The sequence below is a fragment of the Equus asinus genome, chromosome 7 (assembly GCF_041296235.1).
Source record: "Equus asinus isolate D_3611 breed Donkey chromosome 7, EquAss-T2T_v2, whole genome shotgun sequence".
Classification (NCBI taxonomy): Eukaryota; Metazoa; Chordata; class Mammalia; order Perissodactyla; family Equidae; genus Equus; species Equus asinus.
In genome coordinates this window covers 26,792,320-26,816,891 of record NC_091796.1, presented here as the reverse complement: position 1 = coordinate 26,816,891, position 24,572 = coordinate 26,792,320, and the positions used below count along the sequence as shown (strand labels likewise).

The 24,572-nt window shown below is 51.3% G+C and overlaps 1 protein-coding gene across 6 annotated transcripts in view; it reads left to right on the top strand.

Annotated features, from left to right (window-relative positions):
• Positions 1-24,572, top strand: part of CTIF (cap binding complex dependent translation initiation factor) — a 291,174-nt gene that overhangs the window by 79,023 nt on the left and 187,579 nt on the right. For all 6 annotated transcript variants that reach the window (XM_044774705.2, XM_044774703.2, XM_044774696.2 and 3 more), the window contains 3 exons: positions 3,750-3,821; positions 21,197-21,270; positions 22,467-22,571. In XM_044774705.2, the coding sequence (XP_044630640.1) occupies positions 3,750-3,821; positions 21,197-21,270; positions 22,467-22,571 (251 nt within the window). The remainder of the gene's footprint in view (positions 1-3,749; positions 3,822-21,196; positions 21,271-22,466; positions 22,572-24,572) is intronic.

The following is a 24,572-nucleotide window of genomic DNA, read 5'->3' as shown; positions in this document are numbered from 1 at the left end:
GGCAGCAGCAGGAGAGAGGAGGTCCCCAGGGCTCCTGCTTGGCTGGGGTTTTGGTGGTGGGATGCATGTGTGCGTGCAAGCCCAGTGGGAAAGTGCAGTATTCACACTTAATTCTCCCCTGGGCGTCAGGAAAGCCTGACACAGGTGGACCACAGTCCGTCCTCCAACAGCTTTGTCCGCAGGCCATGCTGTATCCATCCTGCTGAGTCTTGGGTGGGTCTCTGTGGTCTTTACCGTCTTGCTTGCTTTCCCTCATGCAGATCAGCCCCTCACTCACTGCTTATCTGGACCATGCTCTCAGATCCTCTTCCTCATTTCCAGCCTCCTGATCTGCTCTTCCCCCCACAGCCACCCCCGTCAGTTCAGCCTCCCCTAGCACAGCTCTGATGACACCCCTCCCCTAGCAGAAGACTTCCGACTCTGACTCCATCTTCTCCAGGAATCCAGACTGGCCCATTTTCCTTCCCTAACCACCCCTGCCCAGAGCATGCTCTTCCTTCTCAGCCTCCCCCTCCACCTCTCCTTGCATTCCTGTTATTGGACTTCTCACCTCTCCTATGAAGGGAAAAGTTTGTTGCAGGTCCCACACCGAAGGCACTCAGGAAATGGCTTCTAGTTGGCTGATGTAAAGTTAAGGATGACTTTGACAAAGCAGAGTGGTCTCATCGGAGCTTGAAACTGCTCTTGGAAAGCTTAACCAGGGGGTGAGGTTGTGTATGGCTGTGCCTGAAGCCTGGCCTCCTCTCTGTGCATGCTTCTCAGGAGGAGCCATCGTGGCTCCTCAACCCTGCCCTGCCAGGGACCATGGGGTCGCCCACCCTGGAGTCACCGATCTGTGGGATGTCACATCAGCACTATGCAGCTGGGGTTGAAGTGTTTGGGATGCCCTGAAGGGGGGAAGCTTTCTCTGCAAGGCTATCTTAGGATGGAATGAGGAATGCCTGATCTATTCTTCTCCCTGCCAGTAATCATAACATGACTTGGGCGTCCCTCACCCTGTCAGCCAGGCTCCAACCAGGAAAGGAGAAACTGCTCCAAGTATATAGAGCAGAGGGATTGTTTTTACAGTAGTTTAAATGTCATATATATATATATAAAATCTATACACACACACCTTCATATGTGTATATGTGTTATTCGAAAAATAGATATGCATACATACATATGTGTATTACTTTTTATTTTGAAATTGGTTTAGGCTTACAGCAAAGGTGCAAAAACAGTACACAGTGTTCCCATATATGTGTCACTCTGCTTCCCCTAATATCAAGATCTTGCATAATCATAGTGCAATGATCAGAACGAAGAAATTAACATTGGTACAATGAGGCTTTATTTGCATTTCATCAGTTTTTCCACTAATGTCCTTTTTCTATTCCAAGATCCAAATTTAATTGTCATGTCTCCTTATTCTCTTCTTACTCTTGTTTTCTTATTCTTTATTCTTAGTCTTCGTCTCTTTCAATCTGTCACACTTTCTTGGTCTTTTCTTGTCTTCCATGACCTTGACACTTTTGAAGAGTATTGGTCACTTAATTTGCAGAAGGTTCCTCAACTTGGGTTGCCAGGTGTTTTCTCATGACTAGATTGAGGTTGTGCATTTTGGGGAAGAACCTCTCAGAAGTGATGTGCCCTTCTCCGGGCATCACACTGCGGAGTCTGTGATGTGGGTGTGTTTTATTACAGGGGATATTATTCTCCATCACTTGGCTAAGGTGGTGACTGATGGATTTTTCATTTTCCCTTTTTTTCCTCCTATAATTAATAAATAATCTTGGGGGAGATGCTTTGAGACTGCAAATATCCAGACAGGGGAAATTCACCCCAGGGAGTTGGTTACCCAGAGATAAAAGAGTTGTGAAGCTAAGCAACCCAGAGATTAGCAATTGCAGGAAGCCATTACCAGCTCTAGGCCTGAGACACAAAGGGAGGGGATGGTGTTGCCAGAGCCTAGGGATTGGGATCATGCACCGAAGGCTTATCTAGTGAGGGCTGGAGCCATGAAGGAGACCCAGTCCCTGGTGGTAATGCCACCTGAGGCATAGAGAGAGAGGAGGGAGAAATGTCCTTGCTTTCCCTTCTTCTTGTCTCCCACTGGCTGAACACAGCTGGAAGCCAGCTGATGCAGGAACCTGGGAATCGCAGTCTGCAGAGGTCAGCCCCTCTGCAATACCTACCAGGGATGGGCAAGAAGTCTGAGGGCACGCTTGCCTGGGACTGGTACCTTGCCTTTCCCAGTTCCCTCAAGCTGTGTTGTCCAGTACTGTGGCCATTAGCCACATGTGGCTCTCCAGCACTTGAAATGTGGCTGGTCCAAATTGAGATGTGCTCTGGGTGGATTTCAAAAACTTAGTATGGATAGAAGAATGTAAAAATATCTCATTAATAATTTTTATATTAATTACCTGTTGAAATACTAATATTTGGATATATTGAGAAGAATAAAATGTGTTATTAAATTTAATTTGTCCTTTTTCTTTTTCTTTCTTTCAGTCTAGCCATTAGATCATTTAAATTTAGGTTTGTGTCTCCTATTTGCCATTGTCGTTTTATTTCAATTGGACAGCGCTGCTCTGGAGTACACTTGCACCAGCCTGTCATCAGCATTGTAATAAAAAGTCTTTCCTATGAAGATCATGCCCTTAACCCACAGCCGGGAGGGTGTGCCCAGCCAAGGTTTATAAAACCAGACTGCACTGGCCTTGGGCCACCCATACTCACCCACGGTTTTGACCAAGTGTGTCAAACAGAAAGAGACTGGGCTTCTGTGTTTTTCATGCATCATACAGAGTGTAGGTCAAGGTCAACGTTCGACATTAGCTCAGAGGCTAGCTAACGTTTAACCCAATGATAAAACCCCACCGTATAGCTAGACAACACCTTACAGAGGAAGCACTGAGCTGTACTACCACTTTATAGCTTACAAAGGTCTTCATCTCAACCTTGCAGAGTTGCCCAGCCTTGCTGTCCCCACTTTACAGGTGACGAAATGAAGCCTGGGAGATCCTGTGGATTCCAGTAGCTCTCAGACTTCTGGTGCATCACGTGGGGAGCTTGTCAAAATGTAGAAGCTCCAGCCCTGCCCTCGGAGAGTCTGGTTCAGTGGGTGGAGGGTGGGGCCCCAGGACCTCCATGTGGCAGGCGCTGGGGACTCTCACGTAGGTGCTTGTCAGACCACACTTTGGGGCACGCCAGGCCTCCGAGCTCTCAGGGGCTGAGTGGTGGGACTGGGCTCGAGCCGGGCTTCTGATGGCTAGTCTGGGGCTCTTCCCTGGTGCCAGGCTGTCCTCTCAGTCCACAAGCCTGTTGTCTTTGGGAGCTGGGTATATGGGAGGATCCACACGTACACGGCTCACCTCCAGCTCTGGCCTTGACGGTGCGGAGGGCTAGTGTGGCTGAAGCATGGTCAGGTGGTCGAACATGGTGCTGCTTGTTCAAAACTCACAATTACCCCGTGTTGCATCTGGTTGACTTTGGAATGTAGCTGGATCCTCATCGCTTTGCTGGGCTTAGGTGAGGGGAAATGAGTTTGCCTTCCCCAAGCATACACCAAAGGGTCACCTCCATGTGAAATTTTGAGATGCCAACTTGGACCTGCTGGGAGGGAAGGGTTTGCCAGTGGAAATGGCCAAGGATGATTTTACACTGGATCTGCTGCAGAAGGACAGGGCTATGCCAGGGAGGCCTGGGCAGAGTGAGGCTGACCCTGCGTATCCTGCCATCACTGACCACTCCTTTCTCCCCCGCAGTGGACAGCAGACTGCAGCGAGCAGCTGGACAGCAGCTGTTCCTTCTCCCGAGGGCGAGCCACCCCACAGCAGGTAGGGAACCAGCTCTGTGCTCCATCTGAGGGCTGTCGTGTGTCTGTCTGTCTGGGTTCCTGGGCTGGCCCATGGCTCTCCTGAGAGGTGGGGAGATGAAAAGAGCAGGAAATGGGAGAGGGGGGCCTGCAGTCTGCCAGAAGGAAAATTCTCCCTGAATCCTCAGCCCACAGGGAAGCTCCCTGGAACACACAGATTCATAAGATGTCTTTTCGGTGACAGCATTATTTATAATAACAAACATCTGGAAACCAGCAAGTGTTAATTGAGAGGAGAATGGATAAGTGATAGGTGATATAGCCTTACAGTGGAATATTACACAGCAGTAAAATGAATGAACTGGAACACATCCCTGTTGATGGATCCTACAAACAAAGGGACTCCTGGGATTTTGGTGCTGGTGGGGCACACTGGGGATCACTTCTGCTCCAGATTTGCAGAGGACCCAAAGGGGCAGACGGGGGTGTGAGGTGTCTGTGACCTGCCCATTTCCCTCCTGGCCAGCCAGCAGTCCTGAGACCAGGCTGGAGCCCGCTGCTTCTCTCCCTGCCGCTTGCCTTTGAGACGCCGAGGGAGCTCCAGGCAGGTCACATGGCCAGGAGGGAAGGAAGCAGCTGCTCTTTGAGAGCCGTCCTTGGTGACCTCCAGGCCCCTGTGCACCCTCTGGTTGTCTGGCTGTTCTTGCTGATGCCTCATCCCTACCTGTGGGAGCAGTGGGATTAGAGCTGAAAAAACCATTTATCCCCAAACCCCAGCCCAGCCTCACTCTGCCTATCCAGAGAGATGAGGGGAGCCTTTATGTGTTCCTGCAATGACTTGCTCCAAATTTCAATGCGGCTGCATTAACACAATGCCCGGGCCCACTTGCTTGTGTCCGACTTCAGTCCCATGGCCCTGATTAGACCAACTCTTCCTATTCTGTCCTGAGAGAAGACGGTCAGTGGCCTCAGTTCTAGATCTTTCTTAGGCTGGAGGGCTTTACTATACCTAGTGTCGGTGGATGGCTGTCCTGGATAGTTCTCTCACGTTATAAGGTATTTGCGTGTTTGTTTCTTAAGTAGGCAGCTGTAATAAGAGCGTTGGGGCGGGGGGGCAGTGAAGAGACCCAGATTCCTCAGTTTCCTCTGCCACAAACATGGTGGCAATTCTTTTCATCCTCTGCTTGCTCATATAAAAACCAGGAGACTCGATGGCCTCTGAGGATCTTTCTACCTTCTTCATTCTATTTGCAGATGAAGAAACTGGGGTCCACGGAGGTGTAACGGCCTGACCATCAGGGTCTTGAACCCAGGTCTCTTGCCTGCCCCTCCCCCCGTATGGCCTTTCACCTTCCTTCACTGAAGTAGGTGTGCTTCTGTGGAGGTCTTTTGTCCCTGCCGCTAGACTGCCAGCGCTTGGTCAGGGACCCTGTGTTATATTCCCTGAGCCCCTCCACCTCTTGGCCTCAGGCCTCGCACATCTGGGGCACTGTCTCTAGTGTCTGCCAATTATCCTGGAGTTTGCTACACAAAGATTCCCTTAACTCTTCAGCGGCAGAGGTGGGCTTGGATTTGGGGACTCAAGAACCAGAAAGAGGACTCCAGGGGAGAGTTGAAATTCTTGGATGGGGCATATAAGAGGCTGGTAAATGAGAGACCCAAAAACTGGCTCTCTGTTATTTGATCAATAGGTGCCTGGTTCTGGAATCTTCCAGAATCTTTCTTATTTTCCTGTCTCCTTGATCACCTTTTCTGGGCCCCCTCTCCCCCCGCTTTCCCTCTGATCCCATCCTCCCATCACTCCTCACGGGTGTCCAGGGGACTAAGAATGGCGTGTCCTCCCACTTGCCCCTCATCAGCCTCCCTCACCTGGAGCTGTACTTTCACAAAGGCTGTGTTCACCCACCTGGAGGAAGGTCAGTGGGGAGTTGGCCAGACACTGTAGGCTGATGGAGCAGAGCTGGGGGCTTGTGGGATGGGGCACCCTGGCACTGTGAGGACCCCAAGTCCCACCTTCAGGAAGCAGCTGAACAGTTGGCTTGGGGTAAACAGAGTTAGAGAAAATGAAATGCAATGAAGTAAAAGATGAAACTGTGAAAGGCTCATGGTAGATCCTTTCTTGCTGGGTGGAACTGAGACAGAGATTCATTGGAAGGGAGGACACCCAGGAAGGTGGAGATGGGGTCTAGGAATATAAACCCGCTTTACTGCCCTGATGTGCCCAGAGGATGAGGGCTCCTTGGGAGGGGTCTCCTAGAGGCCGTGGAGCTATTGGCACTCCCACTGTCCTCACGTAGAGTCCATCTGATCATCTCAGAGGGCGGAAAGGGGAGAAGCAGAAGAGTGGCAGGGCCCTGAGTGACAACCACAGCCTCCGCCACACATACCTGGTGCCTGTTGTTTTGAGATGCAGAGCCTGCGATGTGCACATGCGGAGGGCCAGCTGGGGTAGAAGGGAAGCCTGCTTTGCCAGAGTCCTGGTGTGGTCACACCCCTGGTGCTGTGTGAAGCTGCTTAGAGCCGAGGAAAGCTCAGCAGGCTGAAGAGTTCAGGGTGTTTGAAGGAGAGACTTCCAACAGATTCGTCAGCCAGGGAGTGTTTGCAGAGGCCTCATGCTAAGCCCCAGGCAGGCCTGAAGCATGGCCCTACCTTCAGGGCACTTACTGCTTAGTTAGAGGACAACAAAATGTGTAGAAGAACGCCCAGTGCAGGGCAGGAGATACAGGTGTCCGAGGGGTGGCCAAGACATCAGGTGTCCCCAAGTTAAGAAGCCTGGGCAGGCTGAGCAGAGGATGGGGACTAGGCTGGACCTCCTGGATGGACGCCACGGTTTGGACCTGGGTGCTACACACTGTGCTGCATGGAGAGGCGGGAGTCAGATTGAAATGAGGTCTCCTGAGGTCAGGAGAACCTTGGTTCAGTGACGAAAGGCCTGATTTTTAGATGTTAGTGACTCAGTGAATTAGGATACAAACAATAGAGTGGTGTAAACAGATGGAAGTTTCTTCCTCTCGGAACATAACCTGAGTGGGTATTCAGGGCTGGCCAGGCTGCTCGACAGTGTCAGGACCGGCTCCTTCCTTTTCACAGCTCTGCCCTGTGTAAGGTGTTGCCTTTGTCCCCATGGTCTGTGAAGGCTCGTGTTCGTGTCCATGCTTTCCCCCATGGGAGCTCTCATCCTGGGCCTCTGACTTCCCTCGTGAAGCAGCTGTCTTCTGATGCCCTGGTGCAGGGATCAAAGCTGGTCAGCAGCCCTGAAGTGACTGTGTCACAAGAAGAGCCCCAAATAACTGGCCTGTGGCAGGTGCCCCTGCCCACGCTGTCCTGGAGCGGCTCCCTGATGGAGAGGGAACCAGGGTACTGCCAATGAAGAGTGCATTTGCTGGGTGCAGCTCTGATGGGGTGCTGCTGGCCCGTCCATCCTGCAAGGCTCCCTTCAACCTAGTCCACCAGCTGTGGGAGCACTGGACCAGCTCTTGGTGACACTACCAGCTCCGTGAACACACCCACTGGCCTCCTCACTGCAAACTCTCATCCAGGCCGACACCCTCACCCTAACTCTTGTTGAGATCAGGCTGTTCCGTGTATATCTGCCTATCCCCTTAGCCAGCTGGTCAACCCGAAAATGGCAGCTGGGGCTGGCTTTACTTCCCTGACTGCCCCTGGCCTAGGGCCTTGCACACAGTAGGTGCTCAATAATGATGCCTGATTGGTCCAGGCCAGCCCATGCAGTCACTCCCTGGTGGGCCCTCTTCCTCCGGCCACACCAACTTTGCTGAGCTTTCGGAAGTTGTGGGGGTGATGGGGTAGTTCGACTGTCCCACATCCACCCATGGGGGGGAATTAGGTTCAGGGGGAATTGAGGCTAAACTGAGACTGGGGTGACTGGCTGCTCGGGCACCCCCCTGCCTGCCCCGGCTTGACCATGTGAGCCCAGAAAAGTGGGGCCAGCGGGAGGATGCTGAGGTCCTCCATTCTGCCCAGGAAGCTCTGTGGTGGGTCACAGACCATGCCCTGAGTGAGGGACCGGGGGCAGGCGCCATTTGGGCTGGCACTGCAATTATTTATTTTGTTATTTCAACCAATGTAAAAAAGAGAAACTTTGCCTTCTCTGAACCCTTTTAAAGGCTCAAGGTGGGGGTAGCCTAGGGTAGGTTGAGTCCCATGAGATGTCCAGAACAAAAAATGGGCTACACATAATCCTGAAGAGGCCTGTCCAAGTGCCAGCAATGGGGATCGTTCAGCATCCTGGCAGCCTCTTACCAAGAGAGCTTGTCTATCACCTAGTCGTTTAGTTAGGAGGTTGGAATCCAGTTTCCACCTTCTTGTTGTATTGCAGGAAATACTTGGAGGTGATTTACAGGAAAGTACTGAGTGCAACCCGGCATATTTAGAAAACATTTCCAGGTGCCGGGCTGTGATCTAGCATTCAGGCAGGAAAGCTGAAGGCATATACAGGTAGTATGGGGTCAGGAGTGAGCAGCTCTTCTCCCTCCACACAGAAGTGCCAGGGAAAGGAAATTAATGTACACAACAGCAGCAGGGCCTCTGATTAGACCTTGAGAAGGACTTCCTGACTGAAGGACTTGGCCCGCAGTGTTGGTTGTTGAGCAAGTTGATGAAATCTTTGCTGGGATCCTAATGAGCACACCTCCTTATCAGGCAGGTTCATGCGAAGCCCTGGGAAAGGTGGGGGTGTGTCAGAAATGATGTCTCTGAGTCCTGGCTGACAGCCTGTGAGCCCACACACCCTGGAATGATGAGAGAAGGGCACTGCCCTGTTCTATCATGGCGCCTGGTAGCAAATCGAAGCATCAGGAGAGAGTGAAAGAGCCTTGTCCCAAGGGTCAGGAGAACCAGATGTTGACCCAGGTGTGGCATGCAATGCCTCTTCTGCAAAATGAGCCACTGGATGGCACAGACTTCTCTGAGCCTCTGTGGAAATCTCCTTTGTTGTTTACATTCTGTGTCTCCATGACATGACCAATTGGATCCAACTGGCTGCTAAAAGCTGCAGCGGTCTGGGTTTTCCTGATTTCTCCACTGTGCCCCCACCCACCCTGATACCTGTGCCAACCTGCAGGCTAGGTATATCCTAGGGTCCAACACTAACTCTGACCCAGGGAATGACGGGTGGTAAGCAGAGCTGGGGCTCAAACACACTGCTTACCTCTGGCCCGCAAAAAAGTGTTGAAAGAGTTTTCTACCAGCTGTCTTGCTGCCCTCCAGTAATTATAGTATTTGATTCAGTTCCAATTTAAAAACTCATTAGTACAATAATATTTTAGTAAAAGTGCCTAGATTTTTAGTCAGCTTCTCTGGATATTTAAGAAATATCATGGGTATGTCATGGCACTGTTCTCTATCTAGTCAGTATTTATTAAGCACCTACTGTGACCGTGGCAGACACGTGAGCTGGAGCCTTCTGGCTCACTACCTGTTGGTAGAGTAGAGGCTGGTTAACATGAAACAGGCTGAAAGTTCACACGTTAATTCCCCCAGAGAGATGTCCTGATCACAGACACTAAAGAGTGCAACCAAAGTCATACCAAGGACACCACCAGGTCCTGTGGGTCTGTGCAGGTAGGAAGGTGTCTTGTAGGACATGCAACTTGATCTGTGCCTTCAGGAATGGGTAGGATATCTGGCCAGAAGGAAGGGAAGAGAGAAGAAGATAAAGAGAGAATGGTGTTATCAAAGGCTTAAGTTGGGCATGATGTTGGGATGTTAGGGTGACAGCTAGAGTGGATGGTTAGTGTTGGGTGTTACCAGTGTGGTGGGAGATGCGGTGGAGAAGGCAGAGGTGTCTGTGTGCTCCACTGAGGTGCTGAAGCTGCTGTCCAACCCCACCCCTGTTTGTGTACCTTGTATTATATTTTCTCTGGTGTTCCATGCAGGTAAAGTCTGCCCCCTTGTATCAGTCAGGATAGCTTAGGTACTGCTGCAGTAACAAACAACCCTGGACTCAGTCACTTTAAACAATCCACTGAGGACCCAGCTTGATGGAGCGGTTTCCATTTTAACCAGCTGTCAGAGGGAAAGGAGTGCTAGACGGTCTTGCATTGGCAATTCAATGCTCCAACCTAGATGTAACACATGTCACTTCTACTCAGATTGTTGCCCAGAGCTGGTCACATGGCCCCACTCAACCATCAGCACACTAAAAAGTATAACTCTATTATGTGTCTGGAATGGGGAAGACCAGAACTCTTTAGTGACTGGCTAGAATGGCTGTCACATGCCCCACTTCTACTAGAAGCTCACCAGCAGCTGGGACTAACCTCTTCCTCCCCACATCAAATCCAGAGCTCAGCAGGTCTCCAGGGAGCCCTAAAGACATCATGGGCTCTTGGGATGACAAGCAGCTCAGAGGTCCCCTGATCCAAACCGCCCCGCCCCCGTCCCCCACAGTGCAGAAACCCCCTTGAGTGGCTACTGAGCTAGTGGACATTTCTAGGAATGGGGCGCTCACTGCTTCAGAAGGCTTTGCAGGGCGTTGTTAGGCAGCTCCACTGACAACAGTTCTTTCTTTAATGCAGCCCCAAACCACCTTTTCATAACTCCAGCTGATGGTCTTAGTTTTACTCCTTTTGCCCGTGGCTCTTTGGTCTCTCCCCTAGCGGTCTACCGTGGCAAGTCTGCTTTTTAAGTCAAATATCCTCCTTCCTGCAGCTGTTTCCCTTTGTCATGGTTAGCTCATCCCTTTGTTTATTTATTTGTTCTTTCATCCGTTGATCCAATCAACAAGCTGTCATTGAGGGCCACCTGCATGGCAGCCACCATGCTAGGAATCAGGATGGTAAAGGAGACGGGCATGGACTCTGTTTACATAGAGCACAAGGTGGGGAGGACAGGTTTCTGAACCACAGTGCTAAGAAGTCTGGAGTGTGACACAATGGTTTTTGGTCCTGTCCCTCCTGAGTTACCCCCCTCGGAGCACCATCAGTATGGACTATAATTCCTCTTAATAAGTCTCCCTGAACTGAACACGGTCCTTCTGGCATGATCTGATAGCCACCTCCGCTGTTCTCAGTACATGAGCCTTTCCTTTCCAGAAGATGTCATCGATCCCTGTCCTCGAGGTGCCTTCTGGCTCCAGCTCACCCAGAGGAACCAAGATACAACACTTACCAAACAGTGTTGATGACTGACTTTTTATAGGGAGAACGGTCAGCAACCATTCCTGAAGTACCTGCTGTAAGCAGAATGAGCCATGTGGCCTGGTCTCTGCCCTCAGAGAACCTAGAGTCCGCTTAGAGAAATGAGACTTTCTCAAGTGGAAAAGCAACAGTGCAGAGCAGCATGTGAGACCAGGGGCGAGTGGGGCTGATGTCTGCAGGGGAGCTTGCCTCTGGCAGAGGGACTCAGATACCCAGGCATGAGGGAGGAGGCGCCCTGTTGTCATGGAAATGGCATTGGGCAGGGAGCAAGGAGACATGAGTCCTAGCTGCTGTACCTCTGACTTACTATTCCATCATGGATGGAGTACATCATCTCGCTGTGGCCTCAGTTTCCCCTCTGAAAAATGAGGAGATGAACTAGAGTTAAGACCCTCAAAATTCCTTAAAAATACAGACCCAGACTTTTACTTCTGGGAAGATGGAGTAGATAGTCTTTTCTATATTATTCCTGCTAGGTACAACTAAAACCCTGGATATTCCATTTAAAATAAACATAAGATCTGAAAGGTGGAGAGAAGAAGTCAGACCAGCTAGGGACCTTGAGACCTGAGCTATGATACGGGGGTGACTTCCCTGGGTTTTCTTTTTGCCTCCTATATTCCAGACTTGGAGCTGAAGAAGCGGGTTACCAGGAAATGCCAATGGACACAGATTTAGAAAGTCCCAATAAAAGCCTGCTCTCTCTAAGCAAAGGTCCAGGAACAAGGGTAGCCTCACTAGATAGGAAACTTTTAAACCATAACTGCTCTACCCTAACCAAACAGCACAGAAAAAACTGTGGCCCCATCCCGACCAGCAAAGACCCAGTGGGAGTCTAGACTTCCACCCCCACTGGGCTGTAACAAGGCACCCCCACCCCAAACCAGGGTGGTATCAGAGAAGGCCAAATAGGAAACTGTGACTTTCTTCCCTGCTGGCTTGTAAGAAGACCCCCAACCCTGCCCCCTGATGGTGTTATTGGAGACCATGCCAGGGGCCTGGACTTCCACCCCTACTTAGCAGTGTTGGGGTCCCCTCTTCTACCTGCTGGGATGGTGTCAGAGGAGGCCTAGTAGAGAGTTGGGACTCCACTGTTGCCCGGTGGTAGTGAGGCCACCCCCATGGCGGGATGAGCAGGGACCACGTGGGGACCTGGCATTCCCACCTTCCCTGAGCCGTAACAACAAGTGCACCCCCGGACTTCTTCCTCCAATGGCAGTAGTGAGGCTGTCCCCACCTTTCCCCTGCCAGAGTGGTAGCACAAAAAGCCAGTTGAAACAGAAGACTTAAATGAGATTCAGAGTCTCATAACAGGAAAGTGTCCTGATTGCAATCAAAAATCATTTGTCCTACCAAGAACCCAGAAGATTTCACACTGAATGAAAAAGCCAATCAATAGATGTGAACACTGAGATGTGAAATCGGACTTCGTAAAAATTAAAAACATTTGCTCTGGGAAAAACCGTGTGTAGAGGATGAAGAGATAAATCACAGAAAGGGAGAAGATTTTGCAGAACATATTTCTGACAAAGGACTCGTATCTAGAATCTGTAAACAACTCTCAAAACTCGGCATTAGAAACAATCCAATTAGAAAATGGACGAAATCCGTGAAGAGACATTTTTCACTGAAGAGGATATATAGATGGCTAAGAAGCACACGAAAAGATGTTCAACATCGTTAGCCATGAGGGAAATGCAAATTAAAGCCACAATGAGACATCTCTACACTGTTTCAGAATGGCTGAAATTAAAAAAAAAAAGTGATAACACCGAATGCTGGTGGAGAGGCAGAGAAACTGGATCGCTCATACATAGGTGAATGGGACGTAAAGTGGCTTAGCCGTTCTGGAAAACAGTTTGGCAGTTTCTCAAAAAACTAAGCATGCACGTACCATATGATTCAACAATTGCACTCCTGGGTGTTTATCCCAGAGAAATGAAAACTTATGTTCACACAAAAACCTGTCCTCAAATGTTTATAGCAGCTTTATTCATAATAGCCCCAAAATGGGAACAACCCAGATGTCCTTCAACAGGTGAATGGTTAAACAAGCTGTGACACGCAGCAATGAAAAGGAATCAACTATTGACACGTGCAGCAACCTGGATGGATCGCCAGGGAATTATGCCGAGTGAAAAAAGCCAATCCCCCAAAGTTATGTACTCTGTGATTCCATTTATGTAACATTTTTGAAATGACAAGATGGTAGAAATGGGGAACAGGTTAGTCGTTCCCAGGGACTAGAAAAGGGGTGGCAGGATGGAGTGGATGTGGGTACCAAAGGGCAGCAGGAGGGATCCTTGTGGATCCCCAGCTGATGGAAACGTTCTGCATCTTGACTGTATCAACATCTATATCTTGGATGTGATACTAAACTATACTCTTATGAGTTTTCGTATGGGGGGAGACTGAGTAAAGAGTACACAGGATCTTTCTGTATTATTTCTTACAACTAGATGTGAATCTACAGTTATCTAAAATAAAAGTTAATTTTTTTAAAGTACAGAACATTTTGTTTGATCAAAAATTTTCAATGAGGGGCTGACCCAGTGGCATAGTGGTTAAGTTTGTACGCTCCGCTTCATCGGCCTGGGGTTCGCAGGTTTGGATCCCAGCCGTGGACCTAGTGCCACTTGTCAAGCCATGCTGTAGCAGCATCCCACATAAAGTAGAGGAAGATTGGCACAGATGTAAGCTCAGGGCCAATCTTCCTCTCACAAAAAGAAAAAAATTTTTTTCAAGGAAAACTGAAAACCAAAAGGAGCAGAACTGATGAGGCAGGAGGCGGGAGCCCATCTTCCTTCTCCCACACTCCATCTACCTCACTTCTCTGGGAGCACTTCTGCAGAACTACTAGGTCACCCCTGGACCGAGTGAGCTCTCAGCCCCTTTCCTCCCTGGGCTTCTGTGTTTCTAAGTCTGGTGCTGGCAGAAAGGGAGACATCCCTGAGGACTGAGGAGTCCCAAGAAGGCCTTCTAGTAAGGAACCTTGAAGGGTGGGATCCCTTCTCTGCACAGGAGCATCAGGCAGGTGGGGGACTGGGGACACTTGAATGGGCCTTCATTACTTCAGCAGATGCCAGACAGGCAGCCAGCCAGTAGCGGCCTCTGGTGTGGCTGGACAGGTGCAAATAACACGGCCGTTTAAATCCTAAAGTATGAACTTAATTAACTGAGAAAGAGTGGGCAGAAAGGGTTAACTTAGCAGAAGTCTACTTGGCCACAGGCTTCAGTCATTATCTCCCACTTCTCCTGGACTTTGGGTCTTAATTTGAAGAGAACAAGGGTAGAGAGGGAAGGGCCAGAATGGACAGACAGGAAAGTTCCAGAATGAAAGGAATGGCTTTTCCTGCTCCTGAACTCAGCTGTGGGGCCTCCCAGGAGGCTCTCTCTGCTAGTCTCCGCTCTGCCATTCTCCTGCCCTAAAGGCCCTTCTCTTGTAAGGGGATTAAAATATTGGGGGTCCATCATTGACTTTCCCACCAATATGGGGGTGCTGTCCTTGGTGCTGAACGCACACGCACACGCACACCCACATGCTCATGCGCGTGCACACACACAGTTGCCAGGACAAGACTCCTTTCTTCCCCAGCACCTGCCTCTGCACTTGGCTCCTTACCTCCTCTCTGCTCAAGCAAACCCTGGTCACCCTCAACATCTGGTTTAGTTTGGGCCTGAGAGGAGTTTCAGACCGGGCCTACAGGAAGCCCCTGTCTTGGCCTAGGATATGCCTTTGAGTCCTTTGGTCCTCAAACATTTGGTGTAATGTAAAAAACTCCCCCGGTGTCTCATACATTCCACCTGTTCTCCTCCAACCCAACATGGGAATTGCCAATCTAGTCCAAATGCTCATAGTACAGAAGGGGCAGCATAGGTCCGAGGAGCCAGAGTGACTCTCAAGAAGCCCTCAGGAAGCAGCTTGCAGACCTAGAATCCAGCTTTCCCCACTCTCAGTCCAAATCACGTTGCCACTTTTGGGACGTTTTCCCTGGAGTCTTAAAGCCACTCTGCTTTCTCCTTCAGAGCCTGCAGCATGGGTGACGTGCATCATGTCACGTGGTGTGTGGCTCCATGCCATCTTCCATTGTGCTCTCCATTTCTGTGACTCCTCAGTTGGGTGGTAAGACCTTCGAGGGCAGGGACGATAGTCTTAGGCCTCTTGTGGCCCAGCATTGTAATAATTTACCATTGAAGGTGATAGATCAGAGCTGGAGGCAGAGGAGTTGGGGAGGGTGTCCTTAGAGAGGAAGGAGAGAAGTTTTGTCCATTGTGTCAAGGGACAGCCCTCCCCATCAGCTCTCCTTGGAACCCTGTGTCCGTGAAGTGAGAGAATCCATGTTAGGGTCAGGCTTGCTCTTGGCTCTCATGATGGATGGAATCTAGGGAAGAACATTCTGCACCGGGAAGGGAAATGGACTGGGACTGTGAGCCCTCTGAGGAGCAGGGGCTGCACCGCCCTCTTCTCTCAGGGGCCCAGCACCAGGACCTGTACAACCGACTGAGAGCAGCTGGCCCCTGTTGCTGCAGCCTCGGGGTTTCAGTTGCAGGAGACCAGGGCCAAGGGCTGGCCACCCCTGCCTTGGTGTCCCATGGCGCAGCTGACACAGCAGCAGACATTCTGGGGAAATCCAGACTGACATACCCTGACGTCCTCTAGTTGGAACTTCACTTGTGACCCTCCCCATGATGGGGGTTGGGGGAGATTCTCCTACTGCCCCCTGTGCTATTCAGCCAGGTTCTGTCTAATTTCTAAACCCTTGCAGCCTGGAATTGTCGACACACACACACGCACACACAGTCATGCACATGCACGTGCACAAGCAAAAATCACTCTGCGGTTGTGTATTAGTCAAGAAAAAACAGCAGCACAGAAGAAGGTCCTTTTTCCACTGCACCTGACTTAGCCTGTTCTCCTACTGTGCAGTGACTCACTCCCACCTTGCTTCATTCACTCACGCACAGAGCCCCCGTCCCTGTGCATTCCAGCTCACACCCCATATTCCCTCACTACAGGACATTGACTCCCTCCACCAGTGCTGCCTTCCCAGATGTGGGCAGAGATGGACTCGGAGAACCCAAATGTTTATAGGGGATGGATATGTTACTGCGTTATGGAAATCTGCAGTGGAGTCAGAATTTATTTGAATAATGTAACTGCATAGTGCGGTGGTTAAGAGCATAAACTCTGGACTACACTGCGTTCCCATCCTGGGAACTAACTCTGTGAATGCGGACAACTTCTCTGAGCCTCAGTTTCCTCATCAGTGAAATGGGGTGATGCTACCATCTGCTTCCTGGGCTTGTAACACATGGGAAGTGCTCCCATGGTGCTTGGCGGTTGGCAAGTGCTGCTTCAGTGTCTGCCATTGTCAGCGTCTGGAGCCCATCCTCCCCTGAGCTGGGGGTAGCTGTGCCCCCCGCCCCCCACGGGGCCCTCTGAGAGATGGCTTTAGTCTCCCTCCCCGTGGGCAGGCTGTTTCCATTTCTTCTTCCACATGGTTTAAAGTGCTCATTATCCCTTTGTGATCTTTTCTGAGTGCACTGCGGTTCACTCTGGCGTGGGGCCCCCTAATTGCCAGTAAAAGGGACTGTTGTGAAGGATTCAGCCGCGTTTAAGTGCTAAAAAACGATCCACTGAAAAGGGTGATTGTTTCTGATAGGGCTTCTCAGAACCTTGGCATTGCAGCAACCTGGGGGGTAGGGGCTGGTCACCTCGGGCCGGGGAGTGGGTGGGGCTCAGAGAAAAGCTGTGCTTACCAGGAATTGCAAACTGGAGAGGGTGCTTGGAGAAGCCAGGGACGTTTTTATGGAGAGCTCTTAGTGCCTGGACACTTAGCCCTTGTTAAAAAATGTTTAATGACTGATGCTGGGTCCCAAGGCTAGGATGAAGGGCTGAGTGGGCAGGGAGGTATAACAAAAAAGTGAAGCTATGGTTCCTACTGTCGAGGGGATGACACACTAATTGGGGAAGAGGGTCAATGCAGAGAGCTTTAGATGACTGATTCCCAAAGTGAGTTCCATGGAACCCTAGTCCTACAAAACACTCTATGGAATAAAGAGGAAGGAGGGAGTGGATTTCTGGTCAAAGGAGTTTGGGAAATACTGCATACTATATTGCCACCTACTTGAAGAGTCAACATCCATCTGAGACCAATAAAGGCACTGAGAAGTTCTGCAATGAAGTAATTTATTTAACGATCGTTTAACTCTTGTGTCCCAAATATTTGACTAAGGAGGCTTTTTGAAGTTTTCCCCCCCATGAAACTCAACATCCAGTGTTTCTAAAAACAGGTTCTATGGACCACCCCAGGTGCACTAAAATTAAACCACCAATGCTCCCCTCCCTGGGCGATTTGGATGCACATTGACATTTGGGAGCCAGTGGGTTAGTGTTTCTAGAACACCCCTGGGGAGCTTCAGTCAAAGAGTCAGGAAGAGAACCAGACACTGGGGCGTGCACTGTGCAAGCTGTGGGTTCATGGGGCACGAGCGTCGAGGAAACTGCAGAGTGCAGGGAGGAAGGGTCTGGAACTGGATCCTAACAGAAAAGCAGATGGGGGTGGGAGGGTGGGCAGGGTATTTGTCTGTTTTCTCTGAGTCCAGGATGAGTGTAGAGGCCCAAAGAGGAATATAACCCTGTACCTTCAGCAGCTTGATGTGGCCTCACAGTAGTTCACTAGTGTGAACACCCATGGTGTGAACACACGTGGTGTGAACACACGTGGTGTGAACACTAGCATCATGCACTCCTAGTGTGCCAAGGAAGCCAAGGCCTCTGCAGCTGAAGACTGGGGCTTGAGAAGGCAGGGGTGCCTGGGAATAAGCCAAGCCCTGGTCACCTTCTTCTCCATCCTCACCACTCTCGTGGGTCCTCAGTGTGAGTCAGGGCTGTGGGTGGTTTGGAGAGTGAGGTGGGTCTGGCTCCTGGTGTGAAGTTCCAGAAATCAGACTGCAGCCTGCCTGTCTGTAGGTCCGCCTGTCTTCAAGCTCCTGCCCCTCTGGCTTCTCTGACTTCTCTGGATACTAAGAGGGTTTGTGGAACAGGTGCCATGTGTGTGTGTGTGTGTGTGTGTGTTTGGGGTTGCAGGGTGTGAGGGTTGGTGTCCAGAACTCAAGAAAGAAGGACTATCCAGCCACTTTTACAGCTTCCAGGGTTTTGGTGGGATCTGAAGCCACGTGGCAGGGTGGCCCTGTGGTCGGCTTGGGTGCTGTCAGCCCAGGGCTAGCAGGCCCTGGCGATGGGCGTGGGAAGTGTTGGGTTCCCGGTTGTCCAGTTTAGTCAGCCGCTCTGCCGAGGGAGGGCTGGCCCCTCTGGGCACTCCCTGGACCACCACCTCGGTATCGAGAAGGGACAACTAAGGAAGGCCCTGCAGGTGAACTTCTCCCCTCTCTGGGCTGGGCTTGAAGGAGATAGATTGTGCTTCCAAGCGCCAGGCTATCTCCCTAGCCCCCCTTGATAGAAGGTTACCTGCTGTGATTATATGCCTGTCACATTTCATTGCAATGAACTCCGAGGAAATGTCCAGATTCTTGTCATGTGCTGCACTGATTGTGTCAAATAGAGTGACAATAAGTAGGTCATCCCCTGTGACAAGATTTTCATTGTGAGCTTCCCCAGAGACTTGCCGTCTCACCTGTTAGGACACCAGCCTTAATGAGGGCTAAATTCCTAGTATATTCAACTCAGAGGTGCTGGCGTGCCACAGCCCTCACGTGTCCTATTCAGTGGCCGAGGTTCCCCATCCTTGCCCAGGCTCGTCACCTCCTCCAGGTCTGCAGAGTTGCACAGCCCCAGGGTGCCGTCCACATTGTTCTTTCCCAGAGGCCTATCCCCAGGGCATCTGGGGCTGTGCAAAGATGAGGTTCCAGCACCTTGGTCTGCAGAGGGCTCCACTCCTGGCATTTCTGTTCCTCAGCTTTGAGAATCAGAGTTGCATTGTCAGTGGGGAGGGAATGGAGGCAGGAGCTACATCAGAGTGAGAAGTAACGAGACCTAACCCAGTGGAAAGGGACAGGTGAGAACCAGCACGGAGGGGCCACAGGGGCAGGGCCATGCAGGGCACAATGAGCTGGGGCAGAGGCATGTTCGTGGAGGCTGCTGGCCTGGGTGATGGAGATGCTGGTACAGGCACAGGGACCGGGAGGGTGAGCCAGTGGGGAGGGTGGAGGTTTGAGGAACAAGCTGTTTCTGGGAATGGCAAATATCTCTGAATTTTCTGGCATGTAAAATAGGATTCAGGTTATCTACGGCGGTTGAGGAATATGTTTCCTGGGTTGCTGTAAGGATGGGCGAGAGTGGTGGGGATTCAGTGAGAAAAATGTGTGGAGAGAGTGTATAAACTATGAAGCATTGAAAAAATAGACGTGTCTGGCGGCCGGCTGCTGTGGCTCCAGAAAGAGCCCTGGTTGGCGTTCTGGCTCCGCCACTCACCAGCCGGGCCTCAAGACCTCCCTCCCTGAGCTTTGGTTTCTCACCTCCGATCAGAGGTGGTAACAGCACATCAGGGGTGGCCTGCAGATGCACGGAGAAGTGGCCTTCCTTTGGAGGATATCAACACTTGCGTGCAAATGGCAGGGGCATCTCCTCCAACAGCTTCTGCCCTGTCACTCTTTCCCATCCATCAGCCAGGGGCCTTTGCCTCGGACCCGAAGCAGTCTAGAGGCTGGCAGGTCCCCCTGCCAGGGATGCTGCTTCAGAAGAGGCTAGAGCCCGAGTTTGAGATGCCCAGGTGCCCTCTTAGCCTGAGCGTAGCACCCCCACTTCCAGGCTCTGGTGTTCCCACCAGCTGTGTGCGAGGGACCTCAACCCTCCAGCCCAGGAGGGAGGTGCCTGCACCCTCCGCATGCCCTCGAGCAGCCTTCAAAGGGTATTACACTCATCCCTGTGAGATGCTTTGCCCTCCCGCTATGACCTTCTCGTCCCTTTCTCATGCTTATTCTCTCTCCCCACCCCTGTTCCCTCCCCGAATGCTGGGGCCTGGAACCCTAGGATGGCAAATCCATCTTGACATTCTAATCTGTGCATCAGTCTTTCACACACCAAGGCAGCAGGCTTGTGCTTCCTCCACCGACAGGGTAGAGTCTGTTTAAGCAGTCGACAGGCATCTGAGGTGGACCTACTGGGTACCCAGCTTGACACCGTGGGGGCACAAGAAGAGAAGGTAACAGTCGAGGAGATTAAAACTCACTTAGGGTCACGGACAAACTGTGGATTCTTTTGTTCCACTTTACGTTTGTGGGATGGTTTATGCTGTTACACGTTGTTTTGATTTGTTTGTTCTTGCTGCTGGGTAATATTCTAGGATGTGAATATACACATTTGTTTGTCCGGTCAGCTGTTGGCAGGCACTGGGTGATTTCCACTTTGGAGCTATTATGTATATGGCTGCTCTGTACCTCTGTGCTACCTACTGTTGGTGAACATCTGTGCACGTGTTGGTTGTGTTTATACCTGGGAGGGAAGTCCTGGGTCATAGGGCATGGACACGCTCAGCTGTAGTGGAGGCAGAAGTTTTGTTTTAGAGCATGATGGTGGAAGGCAGACCTTGGGGGTAACCAGGGACGCGTGGCATCAGGAGTGACGCAGGGAGCTGGAGCTCTTGTTGCAAACATCATCTGCCAAGGGGCAGAGAAGCCAAACCATAGAAGCTGGATCAAGTAAAGTGTTTTCCGTCTATGGGATGGGTCATGTAGGAAGTGTCGGAGGATGAATACTGGCAGGTGGACTTGGAGAAGTTCAGTGGCTGGCGTAGCCTTGGTCAACAGGGACTTGCTGGTGCTGCCTGATTTGGGGGAGATGGGCTTCACTCCCGAAGAAGTCAGTCCCCCATCACGGTCCCTCCAGGGTGTCTGCCTCTGCAAAGCCCCTGCCTGGGGAGAAGCCACTGCCGTCATGCTGGCCATGGTGGTGGCGGCTCCTCAGTGTGGTGGCTTTGAGGAGAGAGCCAAGGACTCGGGGCAGCAGAGGCCTGGCTGTTTCTGTATGTGACCGCAGAGCTTTGCCAAACCCCACCAAAGCGAGGGCCCACGCCCGCGGGGAGGCTGAATCCTCCTGACTCTTTCTGAGTGTGCCAGCCGGGACGCTCACTCCCACCCAGAGTGAGCAACCGAGGGGGATGGGGAGAGTCTCTGCAGCCTTCTCCTGGTTTGGGACTTGGGGACGCCTTCCAACCCTTGTTCTCAGTGTCCTGGCCAAGCAAATAATGCCACCCCTTTCATCCCCCGTCTCTTCCAGAATGGCAGCAAAGACAACTCTCTGGACATGCTGGGCACAGACATCTGGGCTGCCAACACCTTTGACTCTTTCAGGTAAGCCCCTCTTCCTCTTGTCAGTGGTGTGTGGCTCCGGCTGGGACCTTGGCTCACTTGTCCTTTCGCCCAGTGGGGTGTTTGGGGGCTGAGTAACTGTCGAGAGTTCACTGATCAGGAAGTGGGGAGAAACAACCAGAGAGAGGGGTGAGGTAGAGAGGATGAGGCTGGAGAGGAAGGAGGTCAGAGAGAGGAGAGCAAAGGAAGGAAAACTGGGGGAGAGGATGGAGGGGAAAAAGAACGAGAAGGGAAGAGGAGGCAGAGAGGAAAGAGAGTTGACGGAGAGGGAAGATGGAAGCCGACAGTCCAACCACAGGGAGAGGGAGAGAAAGCAGAAGGGAGGACTAGGGAGGAGGAAGAGCAAAGGAGAATGACACATGGGGGCGTCAGCCTGCTCAGGTCAGCCCCAGGATCGAGAGCTGTGCCTGCAGACCCCACCCCTCTCGCCTGAGGAAAGGTCTGGAGGAAAGGAAGCATTGTCAGTGGCTCAGGCTCTAGAAGGTTCCTGATGGGCCAGGTTGGAAGGGCAAGAGTTGGCCAGGGTTCTTCAGGATGTGGGGACAGTGCCCCTGAAGGGTTTGCTAATGTCCCCCTGCCATGGTGACCACTCCTCTGGGGAGTGATGGCCTCGGGCCGTGGATGGTGGTGGCCTTTAGCTCCGTCTGCCCCTGGCCCTGGCGCTGGCCACCCCCGGGGGGTTACTCCAGACACACCCCTGGCTCAGGCTCGCCCAGCATGGAAGCGCCGTGGGTCTCCTGGGACTGGAACTTGCGGGACCTGGCCTCCTGCTTCCCACTGACTTGCCTTATGTACCTCAGAGCAGCCTTGTCCCCATCTTGAGCTGCTGTCAGAGGCTCCCTTCTCTCTCCAGCCTTTCTCAAATGTAGGTGTGAAAACAAACTCTCACATGTTTGAGGGGGACCGCTGTAGAGTGGGCATGAGGCCCACACCTGTGTTCTGCCGGTGTGCATGACTGCCCAGCAGGGTCGAGGGGAGAGGAGGGCCTCGCAGGCAGACACCTTGGGCTCCATTCTGAGTTAGGGGTCCCTGCCCAACCCCTGCCCTTGGCCAATGGGTGCCCTCCCCTTCCTGCCCAGCTCTTTCTGAGGATGCTGCCGTGCCCAGTTGAGGGCGGTGCTTCTCGTCCCCATCAGTAACTGAGCTTGTCACATTTCTCACCCTCCCTCGCCCTCTAGTGGTGCCACCTGGGACCTGCAGCCTGAAAAGCTGGACTTCACTCAGTTCCACAGGAAGCTACGACACACGCCCAAGCAGCCCCTGCCGCACATCGATCGTGAAGGGTAAGGGGCGGCCAGGGAGTGAGGGGGGGCTCTTACATAGAGATGGGGTGGGGTGCAGGACGGCTGTGGCTATGCCGGAGAAGCTGTCTCTGTAGCACTGGGGTCACACAGGTGGCTGATGTCTGGAGAAGCTCATCGCCTCAGCCCTGCAGGCTCACTGGCCTCTCTCTGGAACCCCTCCACCCCTCACTGCCCAACGCCCTCCAGCCACACTGCCCACTCCCCTTCCTGACCACTCACAGTGGCCCTGCTTGTCCGCGGTCTAGTGCAGCGGGTCTCACGCCAGATCAGAACCGCCTGGGGGCCTGTTAAAACACAGATGGCTGGGTCCACCCCCGAGTGTCTGATGCAGGAGATCTGGGGTCGAGCCTGAGGATGCGCATCCCTAACAAGCTCCTGGGGATGCTGATGCTGCTGGTCCAGGGAGACCACTTTGAGAACCACCCGTATAGTGGTTGATGTAGCTTGGGTTGTCCCACTGTCTACCTCCTTCGTGTGTCAGTGCTGCCTTCCCCTTTAAAGACCGGGTCAGGGCATCGTCCAAATGTTCCCTAGCTGCCCTCAGGACAGCAATGTGACTTCAGCCAGACTCAGGGTGTGGGGCAGATGGTTTCTTTTCCTTCTTTCTTTTTTTAAAAAAATTTTATTGAGATAAAATTAATGATTTTAAGGTGTTCAATCCAGTTACATAATACTGTGTAACCACCACCTCTATCTAGTTGCAAAATATTTTCAACACCCTAATATAAAACCTATTAAGCAGTAACTCCCCAGTTCCCCCTGCCCCTGGCAACCACGAGTCTGTTTTCTGTTTCTATGAACTTACCTATTCTGGATATACATATATATATGGAATCATAGGTGGTCTTTTTTATGTGGCTGCTTTCACTCAGTATAATATTTTCGAGCTTTATTCACATGGTAGCATGTATCAGTACTACATTCCTTTTCATGGCTGAATAATATTCCATCATGTGGATATACCACCATTTGTTTATCCATTTATCTGCTGATGGTTATTTGGGTTGTTTCCACCTCTTGGCTACTGTGAATAGTGCTGCTGTGAACATTCATGTATAAGTATTTGTTTCAGTCCCTGTTTTCAGTGCTTTTGGGGTCTATGCCTGGGAGTGGAATTGCTGGGTCACACGGTCCAATTCTGATACCAGTTGCGATTTGTGTTATTTTTTCCAACACTGTCAGGCAATTTTTTGACACCAGCTGGGTGTCCTACAATTCCACTCAATTCTGACACTGTCTACCTGGACATAATGTCAGATCCCACAGGTTAAGGGCTCAGTGCTACAAGACTGGCCCCCTCCTTCGGGTGCCAATCAGAGTCCAGGTTGTCACCTGTGCTTCTGACTCACTGGCTATAGGTAGAGGTTCCAACAAGCCCCTCCTTGGGTTCGGCTAATTTGCCAGAGTTACCCACAGAACGCAGGAAAACGTTTTACTCACTAGATCACCAGTTTACCATAAAAGGATATAACTCAGGAGCAGCTGGATGGAAGAGATGCACAGGGCAAGGAATGGGGAAAGGGCGAGGAGCTTCCATGCTCCTCCAAACTTGCCACTCTCCCTGAGTCCGCACTAGTCCATCAACCAGGAGGCACTCGGACCCCATCCTTTTGGGTGTTTATGGAGGCTGCATTACTAGGCATCACTGATTGAATCCTTGACCATTGGCGATTGATCCAATCTCCAGCTCCCCTCCCCCATCCTCAGGTTGCCTAGGGGCTTTCCAAAATTCACCTCATTAACATAAAAGACACTTTTCTCACTTTCTTCACTTAAGAAATTGCAAGGATTTTAGGAGCTCTGTGCCAGGACTGGGGACAGAGACCAAATATATCTTACTAATAAATCACAATATCCCACATGGTAATTTTGTGTTTTAACTTTTTGAGGAACTGCCAAACTGTTTTCCATAGTAGCTGAATATGTTACATTCCCACCAGCAATATACAAGGGTTCCAATTTCTCCACATCTTTGCCAAC